We start from the raw sequence: 14,143 nt of genomic DNA, 5'->3' as shown, positions 1-14,143 counted from the left end.
GCCCCCACTCCTATCCTTTGCATGTGGTCTGTTTTTCTGTGTATAATCCATAATTTCTTTATGTTGCATCAGCGAAACGGAAAATGACCGCACAAAAATTACAAAAACAAAGAACAAAGACAGTGGAAGTAGAGTCGTGGAACAGATGCGGGGACACTCCTGAAAGCGCATAATATGCATTACTGAACAATAAACACAGAAGTTTGAACAGTGTCAAAGGGGGACCATTCATCATTCAGGTATTCAATCAAGCGAAATAATTATTCCCGATCCAAGCCGATCCGATTTGTGCAATATGTTCTTCGCCACGGATCGCAGAGCTTAATAAGCAGGAACAAATGGGTTAAGCAGAGCTCTATTCCATAACGCTCCCCATCCGCATATTATATGTGTCGCTCCCCACACTTTTTCTCCCCAACCTTATTTCTGCGTATGTGTCTTTGACGACTGACTCATGACGAGAGATTTAGGCGAAAGAACTAAAGATGGGCATGGGACGAGCTCGGTAGAACTCAGATTCGTGCGTTACGTGCACACACATTCATTTAATAGGGCTACACGGTGTTTTCTGTATATTCGTGCCCATATTTAGTGATCCTCGTGCTATGACGGGACTCCAAGCTAGGCGCTCGCTCATCTCTAGCAAGAATCAACAAAGCTCACAAGCACCGTTAGGTCTGGATGACTTTCGGTTTTCGGCTGTGCAGTCGGGTCTGCTCTCTCTCTCCCCCACTCTGTTTGCTTCTGTGATTGCACTGTGTGAGGCGCCGCACAATCGCAATCGTAATGCAGTCCACTGAGCAGCAGCAGCGACTCCATCCTCCATTAGAACAATCGGAGAGTGAGATAGTGGGGGAGGGGGTTAGGGCTAACAGTAAATCCTATTATATTTCTGTGACGAAATTAATTCAAGTAACACAGCGTAACATAATTAGATCACACATCCACAATATACATACATACTCGTCATATCCATCCGCATGGCCCATAACCCACATCCCAATACCGTGGATGAGTGAGGGAGTCAGCGTCGGAGTCCCGGAGTCAGGTTCGGATTTAGGGTCTCGCGGATGGGGGATGATGCTATCGTCTGTATGATTATCCGGCGCGTGGGGGGAGGGAGCATAGCAACAGCTTTATCAGCAGAGACCCAGCCAGGGATATCACCAACAGCACCCACAACAGAAACAACAATTACTTGTGACGGGTTTTATGTTTATGCGTTGGCTTAATTAATTCAATTAAGCGCACATTTATGCGACTTCCACAGTCCATGCCACAGCTCCTGCCCCACACCAGGAGGGGGGTCACCTTTTTACTGGTTTCATTCCAGCCTTTGGTAAAGTGAGAGAACTCTCCCTGGTTGCGGGGTTAATCCCTCAGCAATTAGCATTAATTACAATTTAAAACTTAAATCAAGGCATATCAAATATAAGGTACGGCAGTCCCGATGTCTCCTCACCAAAGTTTGTAACGTAAGCTGAGCAGTTAAATGTGGGTACCGCTCTCTCGCCTTCCCACAGTTTCGATATAACCTCTCTCTAATGACTTCACATTGACTCTCCCTCTTTCTCTCTTTCTAGAACTGCGCTTCATTCACGCCAGACATAAAGCAAAGCAGCAACAAACGAGACACTGAAACGACAAATGCAACGGAAATGAGGCAGAGACAAAAACAAAGTCCAGCAACGAATGCAAGATCACAACAAAGCCGAGAAAAGACAAGCAGCAGCAGCATCGACAACAGCAACAGCAACAACAGCAAAGATAGCGACTGCAGCAGCAGCGAAGCCAATTGCATTATCAATGAACAGAGAAGAGGCAAAGCTGGCGATGAGCACGAAATGGCAAAAGCAACAACGAGAATAGAGGAAACCAGCTTGAGAGCAGACCGCCAGGTCACTCAACCTGTTTCCTGTGCCATTGCAGCCGGAGAGGGAGAGCGAGAGCGAGAGCACGAGCGCGAGCGCGACAGCCACAGCCAAGAGCGCCCAACGATCAACCCAACGATCACTCGCTCGACAAATTTCAACGCGTTCACAACAACCGGCAGCAGTAGCAGCGGCACAAGCAACTTTTCGTATAAAAACAGCAGCGACGGCAGCGTGCTGCGGCCCAACAAATGTTTGGCAGAACTCGAGCGTCTGTACGCCGAATTTCGCGCGAGTGAAAGTAGATTTGAGCGGGGAACGGGACGCCAGTCGGATATTGATAACGCCAACATCGAGATGCGTTTGAATGTGCCAGCCAATGCAGTGGCAGTGCCGCCAACTGCAGCAGCAACAGCGAATGCGAATCCAAATACGAATGCAGGCAGTAGCAGCAGTGTGTTTCTTAATGCAGTCAGCAGCAACAATAACCACAGTGAAAGTCCTGCAGAGCAGGGCGTTAGCAACATTGCTGTGCTGGCAGCGTCAACGGCGACTGGGACTGCAAAGTCCTGCCAGCGTCAGCCGAGTCTCACGATTCAAGTAAACAACAGCAACAACAATAATAATAATAATAATAGTAATAATAATAATAATAATAGTAATAATAGTAATAATAACGGTACTAGCAGCAGTCGCGTCTCGGTCGCGTCGTCGTCGCCCACGTCGAGCATTGTCAACAACAATAACGGTGTTTGTGTGGTGGAGATAAATAATAGTGTGCCAGCAGCAGCGGCAACAGCAGCAGCTGCAAAAGTGTTTAGTGCAACAAGTGTCCAAAATCTGCTAAATAATAATACGAGTCCCAGTGGGGATAAGCAGCAGGTTGCAACGCCACAAGCGCCAGCTGTCAGCAGCATCAGCAGCAACCATCACGTGAATGATAACAGTGTCAATATAATCAATGTGAATGCCACTACCGTTGCCACCACCCCGCCACGCACCTTCACCTCCACCGAATGCCAAACAGATGACCTCACTGCATCCCCCTCCTCTTCCCAGCAGCAGCAGCAGCAGATGCGCACACGGGAGCAGCGACGTCGGGAGAGACGCGAAAGGCGACAGCAGCAGCAACAGCAACAGCAGTTTTCCCCGCATCACCCAAGACGCCACCATGCACCGCCGTCAGCACCCCCTCCGCAGCTGCACCCGCCCCCGCATCTGCACCACCCACATCCCGCAGCCATGGGCCTGGCGCGTGCCCTCCTCCCGGACATCCTACACCCGCACTACCCACCGCCCTACAGCGCCCTGCCCGTGCCCGTGCCCATCACAGTGGTGCCTCCCCCCTCGCAGCAGCAGCCCCCCGCACAACAACCGGCACCGCCACCGCCGCCGCCGCTGCCACCATCCGTGCCACCTGCAATGCTGACATCCGTGATTTCCACGGTGCCCCTCCCCGGACCGGGTCCAGCGGGTCCACCCCTCATGAGCGACGGTCGCTTCACGCTACCGCTGCCCATCATGCGCAGGTGAGTCTCTTCTCTTTTTCCCCTCTTTCGTGAATCTCTTCCAGCTCCCAGGTCCCGATACCCAACTCTTCCCGGTGTTACCTCCACCTTAGGCACCATCGATCACCCAGCAGCCATCCATCCATTTATCCGTCTGTCCATTCTCTGGCCACGTCTTCTTCTCCTCCATTCATGCCTCCTTTGTCGTGGCATGGTCCCCGTCTCGGGTTTCGCTCCTCCTCTTCTATTTCGACATTTTCTATTAACACACATTGCCTTTTGCCCCGCTGTCCGTACACTCGTATGTATGTTGTGTCTTCCTGTTTCGTGTTTTGTATTCGTCTCGCTATGGGGTATGGGGGATTGTATGCCTCAGACACTATAATGATGGTAATTTTTATGTCAGTAACAAATTTCTTGCATGATTTGATGCTCCTCATACTCCTCCTCCTCCTGTTCCACATGCAACTTCCCCTCATACTCCTCTTCGACCAGGAAGACAGACTATGTTTTTGGTGTAAAAATTAATTCTCATCGTTGACAGCTTCCAAGAAATTAACAAGAGAAAAAAGCACAAGGTAAGGGAAGCCGAGAGGAGTATTCTTTAATCTAAAGTTCAACCCGAAACCCCAGGAGGTTGATGGTCGGTGGTTGAAGCCCCATTACTCTCTGGCGGAGGGCTAGATTTCGGCGAAACGTTTTTTGGGGTTTTAATAACTCATTTTTATTATAATGAGTTCTGGTTTATCTGTAATTGCAGATCTAGAAGTAAATATAGAAGCAGACGGCTCTTTTTAGGGGGGCCATTGGAGCCTCAGATACAGATACTTTATCCATAGGTAAGCGAACCAGCTAGCGGATTGCCTTAGTTGCGGTTTCCCACGCATTTATCGGTTGAAACAGTAATCGCCATGGTAGAAGAACCAGTTTTTCCTCTGAACCGAACTCGAACCGAATAATCGATGCCCCGCGTGTACTTCTCGTTCGTATCTGCAGCTCGTTTTTTCTTTCTTTCCTCCCTCCCTATGTCACTGTAGCTGTTGCTATAGATGTAGCTGTAGCTACGGCTGTATCTGACGGATGCGCGCGCTGTCTGTCTAATGGCTCGCCTAAACGTCTCATTATATGGCCAAATCTCTGCACCTCCCCTCCCCGCTCTCACTCAACGACTCGGCGAGAATCGCTATGAACATTTGACATTTCTGTGGCTCCAACAACAACAACGACAACGGTAGCAGCAGCAGCGTCTAGAGCAAGTCGTGTCTCACAATTTTAATTGTGTTTGCCCATTGAACAATTGCAAAACTGTGTCAGAGACAACACCGCACCGTCTGTCTCTCTCTTTAGCTGCCTTTGTCTCCGAGTGGGGGTGGGGGTGGGGGTGTGGAAGTGTGCGGCAAATACTCTGCCCTCGATTAGCATAGTTTGGAGTTTCTCCGATTCCCCATTTCATATTCTGCCAAACATTTACTGTCAATTTTATTGATGGTAGATATTCCCCCTCAGGTCAATCTTTCTTCATAAGAGCCACATGGATCTAAGAGACATATCCGCTGCTTGGCTGCTTAGATGATCAGCAGGATATGATGAAAGAGCGGGAAAACCACGTGGCAATACCTCCTTCGAGTGGCTGCGCCCGTCCAGTGAGAGGGGGCTTGGACTTCCACTGCACCGCTCACTAATTGGGTCGCTAAATAGAGATTCCTTTCCATTCGAGTGTAAACAGCAGTCCATCCTCCCCCATACCCGCTTCAATCAGATGTTGTGGATGAGGACTTGAGAGAGAGATCCGATCCAACAAAAAAGCAACAACAAACCGCAGTCATTATCTGCAATTTTAACACCTTCTCAGCCTTCGTCCCAAAATTAACATTACACAACTCCCTTACCCTCCTCACCGCACCCGCCACTCTTTTGGCCCCAGAAAGGTATAAAAAAAGCGAAAGTTTTTGCAGCTTATGGCAGCCACCGAAAAAAGCAGGGGTAAAGGCAGAGAGAGGGAGAGAGAGGCGCTGAGTCCAGTTCCAGTCCCCTCCAGCGGAGGCCAGGAGTGTTGGCTCCAGGGTAAAAGGGTCTCTGGACCTGGTGGACCGTGCATAATCTTTAAATCATTAAATAACCGAACGACAAAACAACAAAGCGGCCCAAACGGAGCTCCAAATGAAAAGCAGGCAACAAAAGCGGGCATGAAAAAGCAGAAACAACGAATCCGTCTCCGCCGCAGAGGCAATAAAGAGGAAACGTGAGGCCAAAACTCACGTTGCTCCGCCACTACATATAAATCGTTGTATTCATTTTTTGTAGCCTTTTGATTAAGTTTGATTTTTGTGTTTCTTAGCATTTATTTTTTGTTTTGTTTTTGAAACCAAAGAAAGAAACGCGAAGGCAAATATACTCTTGCAGATCTTGCAGATTGTTTAGTGGGATTTCTGAATTGATTTTTTGCTTGTTTTCTGGATAAATCCGATGGATCGTTTATGTTTTAATTTGTATGCAAAAAGAAGGTCCTTCCTTGGCTAGCGCTCTTCTTTCTGCAGAGCAGAGATACCCCTCCTTTGAGAGGGTATCCAAAAACAAAAGCGAAAACAAAAGGCACAGCAGAAACAGAGACAAAAGAAGCAGCAAAAGTGGTAATAAAATCACTTTAGAGACAGAGACAGAGAGGGATACGTCAGCGATTGGGAGAGAGACAGAGATCGACAGAGTGCAAGTTTCTTCATTTTCTTCTTCTTTTTTTCGGCTACTTTCACTTTTGCCTTTGTATCTTTGTATCTGTATATGTTTATCTCTGTATCTTTGTGCGAGTGTATCTCCTAAGGTTAACGCTTGCAGCTCGTCAAAAATTTGGCTTTAAGAGCCAGAGCCAAGCCACTCCACTCTATGCCCCCATCTACGACATGAGGCATAAATCAAAAGCAATTTGGCCGAAACAACATTTGGATTCCACCAACGTCTTAATTATTATGGCTTCTTTTCTTTCTTTCCCTCTGGCGAGCTAATTGAACTGAATGAACGGACGTACTACGCGGCTGACACTGAAATGTTTCCAGTCGCAGCCCAAAAACCAGTTCACCAGCGTCCAAAAACCCCCAAAATATACGAAATTTTGCACTGCAAAAAAGGATCTGCAAGATATCGATGATTCAACTTCAGTGTCAACTTGCAGCCTCATGCAAATCCAAAAAAGAAACAATCTGAAGCCGAAGCAGAAAACAACAAAACAACAAATCAGAGAGGAAGAGAGAGACAGACACAAAAACCAGATTTAAACCGAAAACCAATGGAAAAGCAGCCACAAAGACCCAGAAAATACTCGAGTGGCACAGAACTTCGAGGTCTCGAGGCCTGTTTCTGAATCTCTAACACAGCGAGCGACTCTCTCAGAGCTGGAGATATTCATCTAAAGAGTGGCATGGAAGCAGAGAGAGAGAGAGAGAGGGAGACGCTCTCCGATCTTGGTTCTTGGGACAGAATCCAGTTTTGGATGTTGTGGCACGCATCTCCGCACGTGACACACATTTCGCTGCAATTCTGCAGCTGCTGCTGCTGCCGGTAAATTGAGTGATTTTTCCATAAGTTTTCCCTCAAAGAAAACCCAAACAACCAGGTCTCCGCGACACCTCGCTACTGCAACACTCCGTCACTCGACACTAAATGCTGTGACTGTGACTGTGTGGCGGCTGTTGCAAGTAGTAAAACTGACCAAACAACTTTCCAGTTTTACGGTGCCTCATGGCTTTGCTCTGTCCTGCTGGCCCGCGGAATCTTTCACTGATTCGGGCCCATGTCTTGGGTTTATTTATTTTTGTAAGAGAATAAACACAGCGGCCAGCAGAAATCGGGGAAAATGAATCGGGGGATACCCTGCAATCAGTGGGGAGGCAGAGGGGGAGGGGGAGGGGAGACCTGAAGAAAGAACTTGCCAATAGTCAATAAAGCCAATAAAGCAAAATTTTGCCACAGTCCAAGGAAAGGAAGACGGGCTGAAGCCAGTTCCATGCCCCATTCCCCAAACAAATTGCGGCTGCCTGTCGTTGCCCCATGCCCCTCCATCTATGCACATGTCTGTGTGTCGTATCTATGTTTGTATGAAGAATGCATTCGGGCCAAGTTGAAATGAGCCGGCAAAATGCATCAGCAACAACAGAAGAGGCAGCAGCAGCAACCACAGAAGTAGCAGAAAATAAACAGACTAGAGTCGCAAAACAAGTTGCCAAACGAATCTCGAAAGACTGCACAGACCGACAGACAGGAGACACAGATACACGGACACAAAGATAAATCCAGAGGCGCACAGAGAGAGAGTTGGTGGTGCTGCAGGGCAGCCAGCACCTGTGGCAGCCAATCTTCTGGCTTATTAAATTGTCACCCCGAAAATGAGATCCATTCAATGGGATGATAGCCCCGTTCGATTGACTCGATTCAATCGAATCATCGACTCGACTAAAGACTAAGCAGAACGTGGCCCCGAAAAGACACGAAAATCTAATGGAGGAATGAGGAATGAGGTCTGGCGGTCCGAGCCACGGTAATTGTGTCACTGCCATTAAGTCCCCCCACTAATTGCGGCTAAAATTGTTTTAATAACTTTTTAACTGCTATAAATCAGCGTCTCTGCTAGGGCCTTCGCTGGGGCCAGGCCTTGAGCAGTGGGAAACTGTGCCCCTCTCCCTTTTTTTTTTTACCGTCTTGTGTGCTTGCTTTTCGGTTCTGGCCATTACAGTTCAATGCCTCTGGCAGCAACAGCAACAACACAAAGCCAGCACCAAAACTGCTCATTGTGGATTCAGATTCAAATTCACATTCGAATTTCGCACAAAAGCCAGGCCCCAAACAAATGCCAAATGGAGACGGGAAGCACAATAAAATTATTGTTGATGGTTTTCAAATGAGCGCATAAATACTCAATCGGAGAGGCCACTCCCTGTGTCCAGGATATGCCATGACACACACACGTGACTGCCGCCTTATCTGCAGATTAACACAGGAGTAACTCTGCCTCTATCCGCATACTCTTGATGCCCAACCCTGGGTATCCGTGGATCGGATTTTTCCAGCTTTGATTTTCAATCTTCATTTTTCCTCCGGCTGCTGCTGCTGCGGTTTTAAACAAAAGTTCATAATTTATATTATGGCTAAGCGGAGATAAAGTTCTGCCTCTCTCCCTCTCTGTCTATCTGTATCTTTTTTTACAATAATTTTATTTTGTTTGCGGCTTTGCCTTTTGTGCAATGAACTGGGGATTGGCATTGTGGAGTGGGGAAGAGGTTTCCAGGGGTTCAGATTGATTCGTTTTCCACGATAGAAGTGACTCAGTGAGCAGACCCGCATCACATTCTCTCTAGAAGAGACAGAACGAGGCAGAATCCGTCATCCCACATCCCCAGAGTGCCTTTCTCTCTCTCTCTCTCTAATTACCTTTTGTGTGTCTCCGTTAATCTCTCTGAATCTCCGATTTATTTGAATCTTTCACGACTTCCAGCTACGGCTGCTATGAGGTAATATTTGGCGAACCAGTTTCTGTTTTTTTTTTTGGGTGAAAGTTGTGTTTGTTTTCTCGTTGCTTGTTGCGTGGTTTATTGCATTCCGTAAATCTCTTGATCGATGGTCAGCGATGGGCTAGTAGATTCCGTCTATGATAATGATGGGGCGATTGAGAGTGGGAGTGGAAGTGGGAGCCCCCGCATACGCTGCTTCATCTGCCATTCCACATACCAGCTGCCTCATGCCTACTGCCCGCTGCCTCTGCAGTCACGTTGTATTTGACTTCAATTAACGTTTACAACAAATGCTAGGCGCTTAAATATTTAAAGCCAATATGGCAAATGCGCAAACGTAATGAGGACACACACAGAAGTGGCCAGAAGGCATACGGGGGGGGGGCACAAGGGGACAGGAAAGCACATTTTAATGGCTGCATTTTAGAGCTTAAACAGTGCAAAATTTACCAAAAACCAATTGCCAGACAAGTGCCACTGCTGCTACTCCTCACTGGATAGTAGGGGAATGGAGAGAGGAGAGAGTAGGGCAGGAGCATTGGCACCCTTTCCTGTTGCAGCTCCTCCTGGCAATACCACTCTGCCACTCTGCCACAGAGCACTGTGTCAACTGTCAACCGCAAAATGCGCGCACGCTAAAAAAAAGGCAGCCGGAAAAAGAATCAACTTGCAACACACACAGCCAGCGGCAGCTACAGAGTTGGGGCAAGGACTGGAAGCACTGACTGCGGGGCATGGACTCGTTGCGGTAACCTTTTGTATCTTTTGCACTGATTTCAATTTAAAGTGCAATGAGTTTTGCAGTTTCGTGGCTCTTTCTGTTGCCCCTCTTGTTGCTCTCCTGCCCCACCGCTGCCCCCTTCTGCAACGCTTCAAAGTTGTTGCCAAAGCTTATTTGTTCGTTGTCTGCAAATCTGCTTGCCACATGGGGCAGGGGTAGGGGCAAAATTTACACTGTTTACTTGTTATATTTATTTGTTGTTTTGCTTTCGGTGAGAGGGTGTGAGGGAAGGGCAAAGGATTCTGCTCTGCCGCTTTGTCGCAACTTTAAAGTCGAAACAACAAATGCACTCGTTTCGTAAATTAATTAAAACACTTAACAAATTTATCTGTGTATCTGTACCTGCATCTGTTCTTATGTATGTGTGTGGTATCTGTGCATCCGTATCCTTGGGAGCGTACCCTTTCTTACGATGCCAAGGATTTGAGCAAACAAAAAGCATAATTTATGGTTTTTCTTCTGCTGTGGCCATACCACCCCCCTCTCTCTCTATCTTACCCCTCACTCTTATAATTACATAAGTACACACACACACTCAGAGAGAGCGGGATGGGGTTGTATTAACGCGGCGTATGCGTGATGTTACCTTTTTCCGCTGAAGCGGTTTGTCATTGCCATGCCACTCGAATGGAAATTTGTGGCAAGTGACAACTATAAATGTTGCCGGGGAATTGAAGGGCAGATGGGAGGGGTGTGGTGGGGGGGTTAATTAAAGAGCGAGAGCACCTTCCGTAAGCCACAAACTAATGGAGAAGAATGGAGATTGAAGATGAACGAAAGGGGAAATCCAAAGGCAGATTTCCTCAGATATGAGAAATGACAGCCAGAGAGAGAGAGAGAAGGCGGGAAGCCGCACGCAAGGCAAAGACAAAGACAAAGGCGGTAATTTGACGCAGCTGGGAAGCGGCAGCAACAGCAGCAACAGCAGCAGCAGTTGGGGCACTGCTACAAGCCACACAAACAATGCCTCCTCCTTCTTTTCCCCTCTCACTCCCACTCCCACTTTCAGTTGACGGCAAAAACTAAAAGTCAAAACAAATAATTTGCTATAATAACCCAAGAAAGAGCGTGCCCCAAAACAGCTGAAGACAAAACACGCAGACAGAGGCGATGGGCAAAAAAGTCCAAGAAGAAGAAACAAGCGACAGACAGTCAGCGATAGACAAGTGGAAGTGAGACAAAGCAAAAGCCAAAGCCGAAGCTGAAACATCCACAGCAACAACAAAAACAAAACCTACATCCAAAAGCAACAACTAAAACTCTCATCTTAGCCGCAAAAGCCAGGCCCCGGCCAAGACGTAGAGAAAACTTTCTCCGTCTCCAGCTCCAGCTCCAGCTCCGGCTCTCGATCTCCTCAGCCGCTTCTCTGCTCCGCTGTGCCCCATGTGTATGTGTGTCGGCCAGGGTCTTGTCTTGTGTACTTTTCAAGTTAAAGAGCCCCCAAGATTGGGTCTTACCCCTTTCGAGGCAGCTCACCCCCCGGCCCTACAGCATCCGCTAGCCAAGAGCCGACAGTCGACAACCTACAGCCGACAGCCGCAGAGCTATTAAACGCACACTTGCGTCGCACACTTTTCACACGCAGACACGCCGCTGATGCTACATCCCCAAATCCCCCTTGAAACTGCTCCTGCCTTTGCCTTGCTCCTGCCCCTGCCGCAAGAGGTCCCTCCATTTTTGCATTTTACAATGCAACTTTTGCAAATCTTTGACACAGCTGCGGTTTAGGTTTGGGTTTAAGTTCCCTTTCTAGCAGCAGCAGGAAGCGAAGGTGGAGAAAGCAGGACTTTTAGAGGGTATCCGCCAGTCGATTGGCCTGTCTCTCATCAGAAGAGCCATCGGAATCACCTAAATGACTTGTTCCCCGGATACTTTCTTCCAGTTTTCCATTCCATGGAAGTCTCAAATGATCCTTTTCCAATGCCACTTTCCTCTGGGATATTCACTTCTCGAATCTACGGATATGGAATGGAAATCTTTTCGAAAATATGGAAAATATCTTTAGAATAGAGCCCTTATCTGTGAGGCCAGACGATGAGATCTCTCGGGTATCTGCCTGCACTCCTCTATCCCTCCGCACCGCTCCCCTCCACAATACGGCACGCAAGAGATAGAGAAACGCAGCCAAATCGCCCGCATGGTCATAATTTCTTTGGGTTTAATTCCGTTCCGCTTATCTGCCGACTGCAATCAGCACATAATTTTTTGCCCAACGAAACAACATGTGGCATGTGGCCGGACTTCTGCAGACATCTGGACACTGCGCACAGCGGATACTGGACTCGGGACACAGTCGACACCCTCATCTTATCTCAGGGCCATTGCCTCGTAGTTCATTTAGTGGCAACGATAAGGGGCAAGGACAAGGGCAAGACACTGCCACCCCTCCACCCCCCCTCTCAGGATGCGTGGCAGCAACTCTCTTGGCAATTTTCTGTGTGTCATTCCGAGAGAGGGGCGTGTGTGTGTGTGTTTGTTGGTAGGGGGAAAGAAATGAAAATGAAATGAAAATGTTGTAACTGAATGAAGAAGAAGAATAACGAAAAAAGAAGAAAAAGGCTCAGAGGGAAATTATGCGTAATGAAGTAAGCACTTTTCTGTCGATGCTGTCGATGGAAGAGACTCTTATCAGTGTGTCTGTGTGTCTGGCTGTGTGTGTGTGTATGGGTGTGTTTGGTGATAGCTGGAAACTGCTTGTTGGCCGGACTACTTGGCTGTTGCTGTGGCTCTGGCAGTAGTTCGGGTAGATTTTATTCGCTTCGTTTCCGCGTCAATTTCCTTTAATGTTCTTTGGCTGTGGCGTGATGTCCCTTAATGCTCACACACTCACACATGAATCAGAGATACTTGAATCTATGTGTGCGTCTCTCTGGGTAAAACTCTCAATCAGTTTTGTGCGCTTTATGCGCATTTTTATGGCTTTTTACTTGGGTTTCTCTTCGCTGCACTCCGCTCCATGCTCGACACTCGATCCAAGTCCAGCTTTTTATACCCGATACTCAAAAATATAGAGTATAGACCAGAAAGGTCCCCCCAAAGCTGGTTGTACCCCACCTCTAACCGAGACGAAACCCATATTGGCCATATTCTGATTTCTGATATTCTGATATTCTATGATATCTATTTGTTGCTTGGGCTTGTCTTGTCCTGTGCTACCCGTGTTTTATCTATGTAATTAAGTTCGCTTGCACATCAGCAGAAGAACAACAGAGCAGCAGTGCCACGGGCAGTGGCATGGAGAGATGTAACGACCCCCAAACTGGGGACAAAGTAATTGCTGTGCCTGCCATGAGCTTTATGGATTCCTAGGATGCTCTGGGGAGGCTGCAAATTATGCACTTTTCGGATATGATTCGATGGGTTACCACACGCCCCTTCGTCAGTCGTCAGTCGCCGTCATTGGTGCGGCATTCAAATGAATTTGGTCCCCGATCCCCTCGTTTTGATGAGCGTAAATTGGCTTTATTGCAAGCCAAGCCCCATCGCCACATCGGCCCATCACTTGTGTGGCAAGTGATCGTTATGGAAATTCTATTAAAATTATATGTGGCCTTTGACCTCCGTCCTCTACTGCCTCTGTCTCGTGTGTGAAATGGTTGAAGCGAATAATCTATATAATACTCGTACTCGTACTCGTAATTGTACTCTGAATCGTACCTGTTACGGGAAAACCCACTCTCGGTTATGGGAATTTTTGTTTTTAACGAGTGACCGCCTCAAATGAGGCATCATCATCGTTCGGGATGCAGCAGCATCCAATTTCCCTTGAATGGGATCTACTGATTCCTGAAATTAATTGTCCAGAGATTGGAAGCGAACCAAAGGGGGAATAGGATACCAGGTAATGGGTAATGGCAGAAGCTCCAATTGCGTGCCAAAAATACTAAAAGATACTATTGCAAAATTCGGAATTCCGGCATTGTTCGGTTCGGAGTGGAGGAAGCCAACACAAAAAATGTTAAAGAAACTTTAGCTGAATCACGTTTTTGGTACAATTTTGACTTCTCTCTCACCCCATCCTAGCAAAACGAAACCAAACCAATCCAATCCAATACCAAAGCCAAAGCAAAAGCGAACCGAACCGAAAGCAAACCAGAGCCAGAGAGGCAGCATTTCAATCAGCCAACAGTTCGGCAACGTGCCAGGGGCAAGGTGTTTTAGAAGCATCGCCAATCGGCACACAGTCGACACACAGACCATTGTGCGGCATAGTTGCGCTGCAAATTAGCCACATTTATGAGCATGACCAAAGCGGATTTCTAGCCATGGACAAACGGAGACGGAGCCCTCGCTCTCTGTGAACGTGTGAACGTGAATTGGTAATCGATGAGCATTGGATCGGAGCGTTTCGACTCGTCTTAACTCGTCGTCTGTTCGGCTCGGTTCAGTTCCGGCTGTTGCAGCCATCGATGGAGCTAGCTGCCTGCCACAGCACCAGGGAGGTGTGGGGGGTTCTGCTACGTGCCCAAGGTCAAGTTGTTTATG

The 14,143-nt window shown here is 47.7% G+C and overlaps 1 protein-coding gene across 1 annotated transcript in view; it reads left to right on the top strand.

The window, feature by feature from the left end:
• LOC6601553 (ataxin-2 homolog) overlaps positions 1-14,143 on the top strand; it is a 36,329-nt gene that overhangs the window by 5,590 nt on the left and 16,596 nt on the right. Inside the window, exon 3 of the mRNA XM_002026637.2 lies at positions 1,584-3,400. Within this exon, the coding sequence (XP_002026673.1) occupies positions 1,584-3,400 (1,817 nt within the window). The remainder of the gene's footprint in view (positions 1-1,583; positions 3,401-14,143) is intronic.

Source organism: Drosophila persimilis, unplaced genomic scaffold (genome assembly GCF_003286085.1).
Source record: "Drosophila persimilis strain 14011-0111.01,24,50 unplaced genomic scaffold, DperRS2 tig00000002-arrow-pilon, whole genome shotgun sequence".
NCBI classification, from domain to species: domain Eukaryota; kingdom Metazoa; phylum Arthropoda; class Insecta; order Diptera; family Drosophilidae; genus Drosophila; species Drosophila persimilis.
This window is presented reverse-complemented; position numbering and strand designations above follow the sequence as displayed.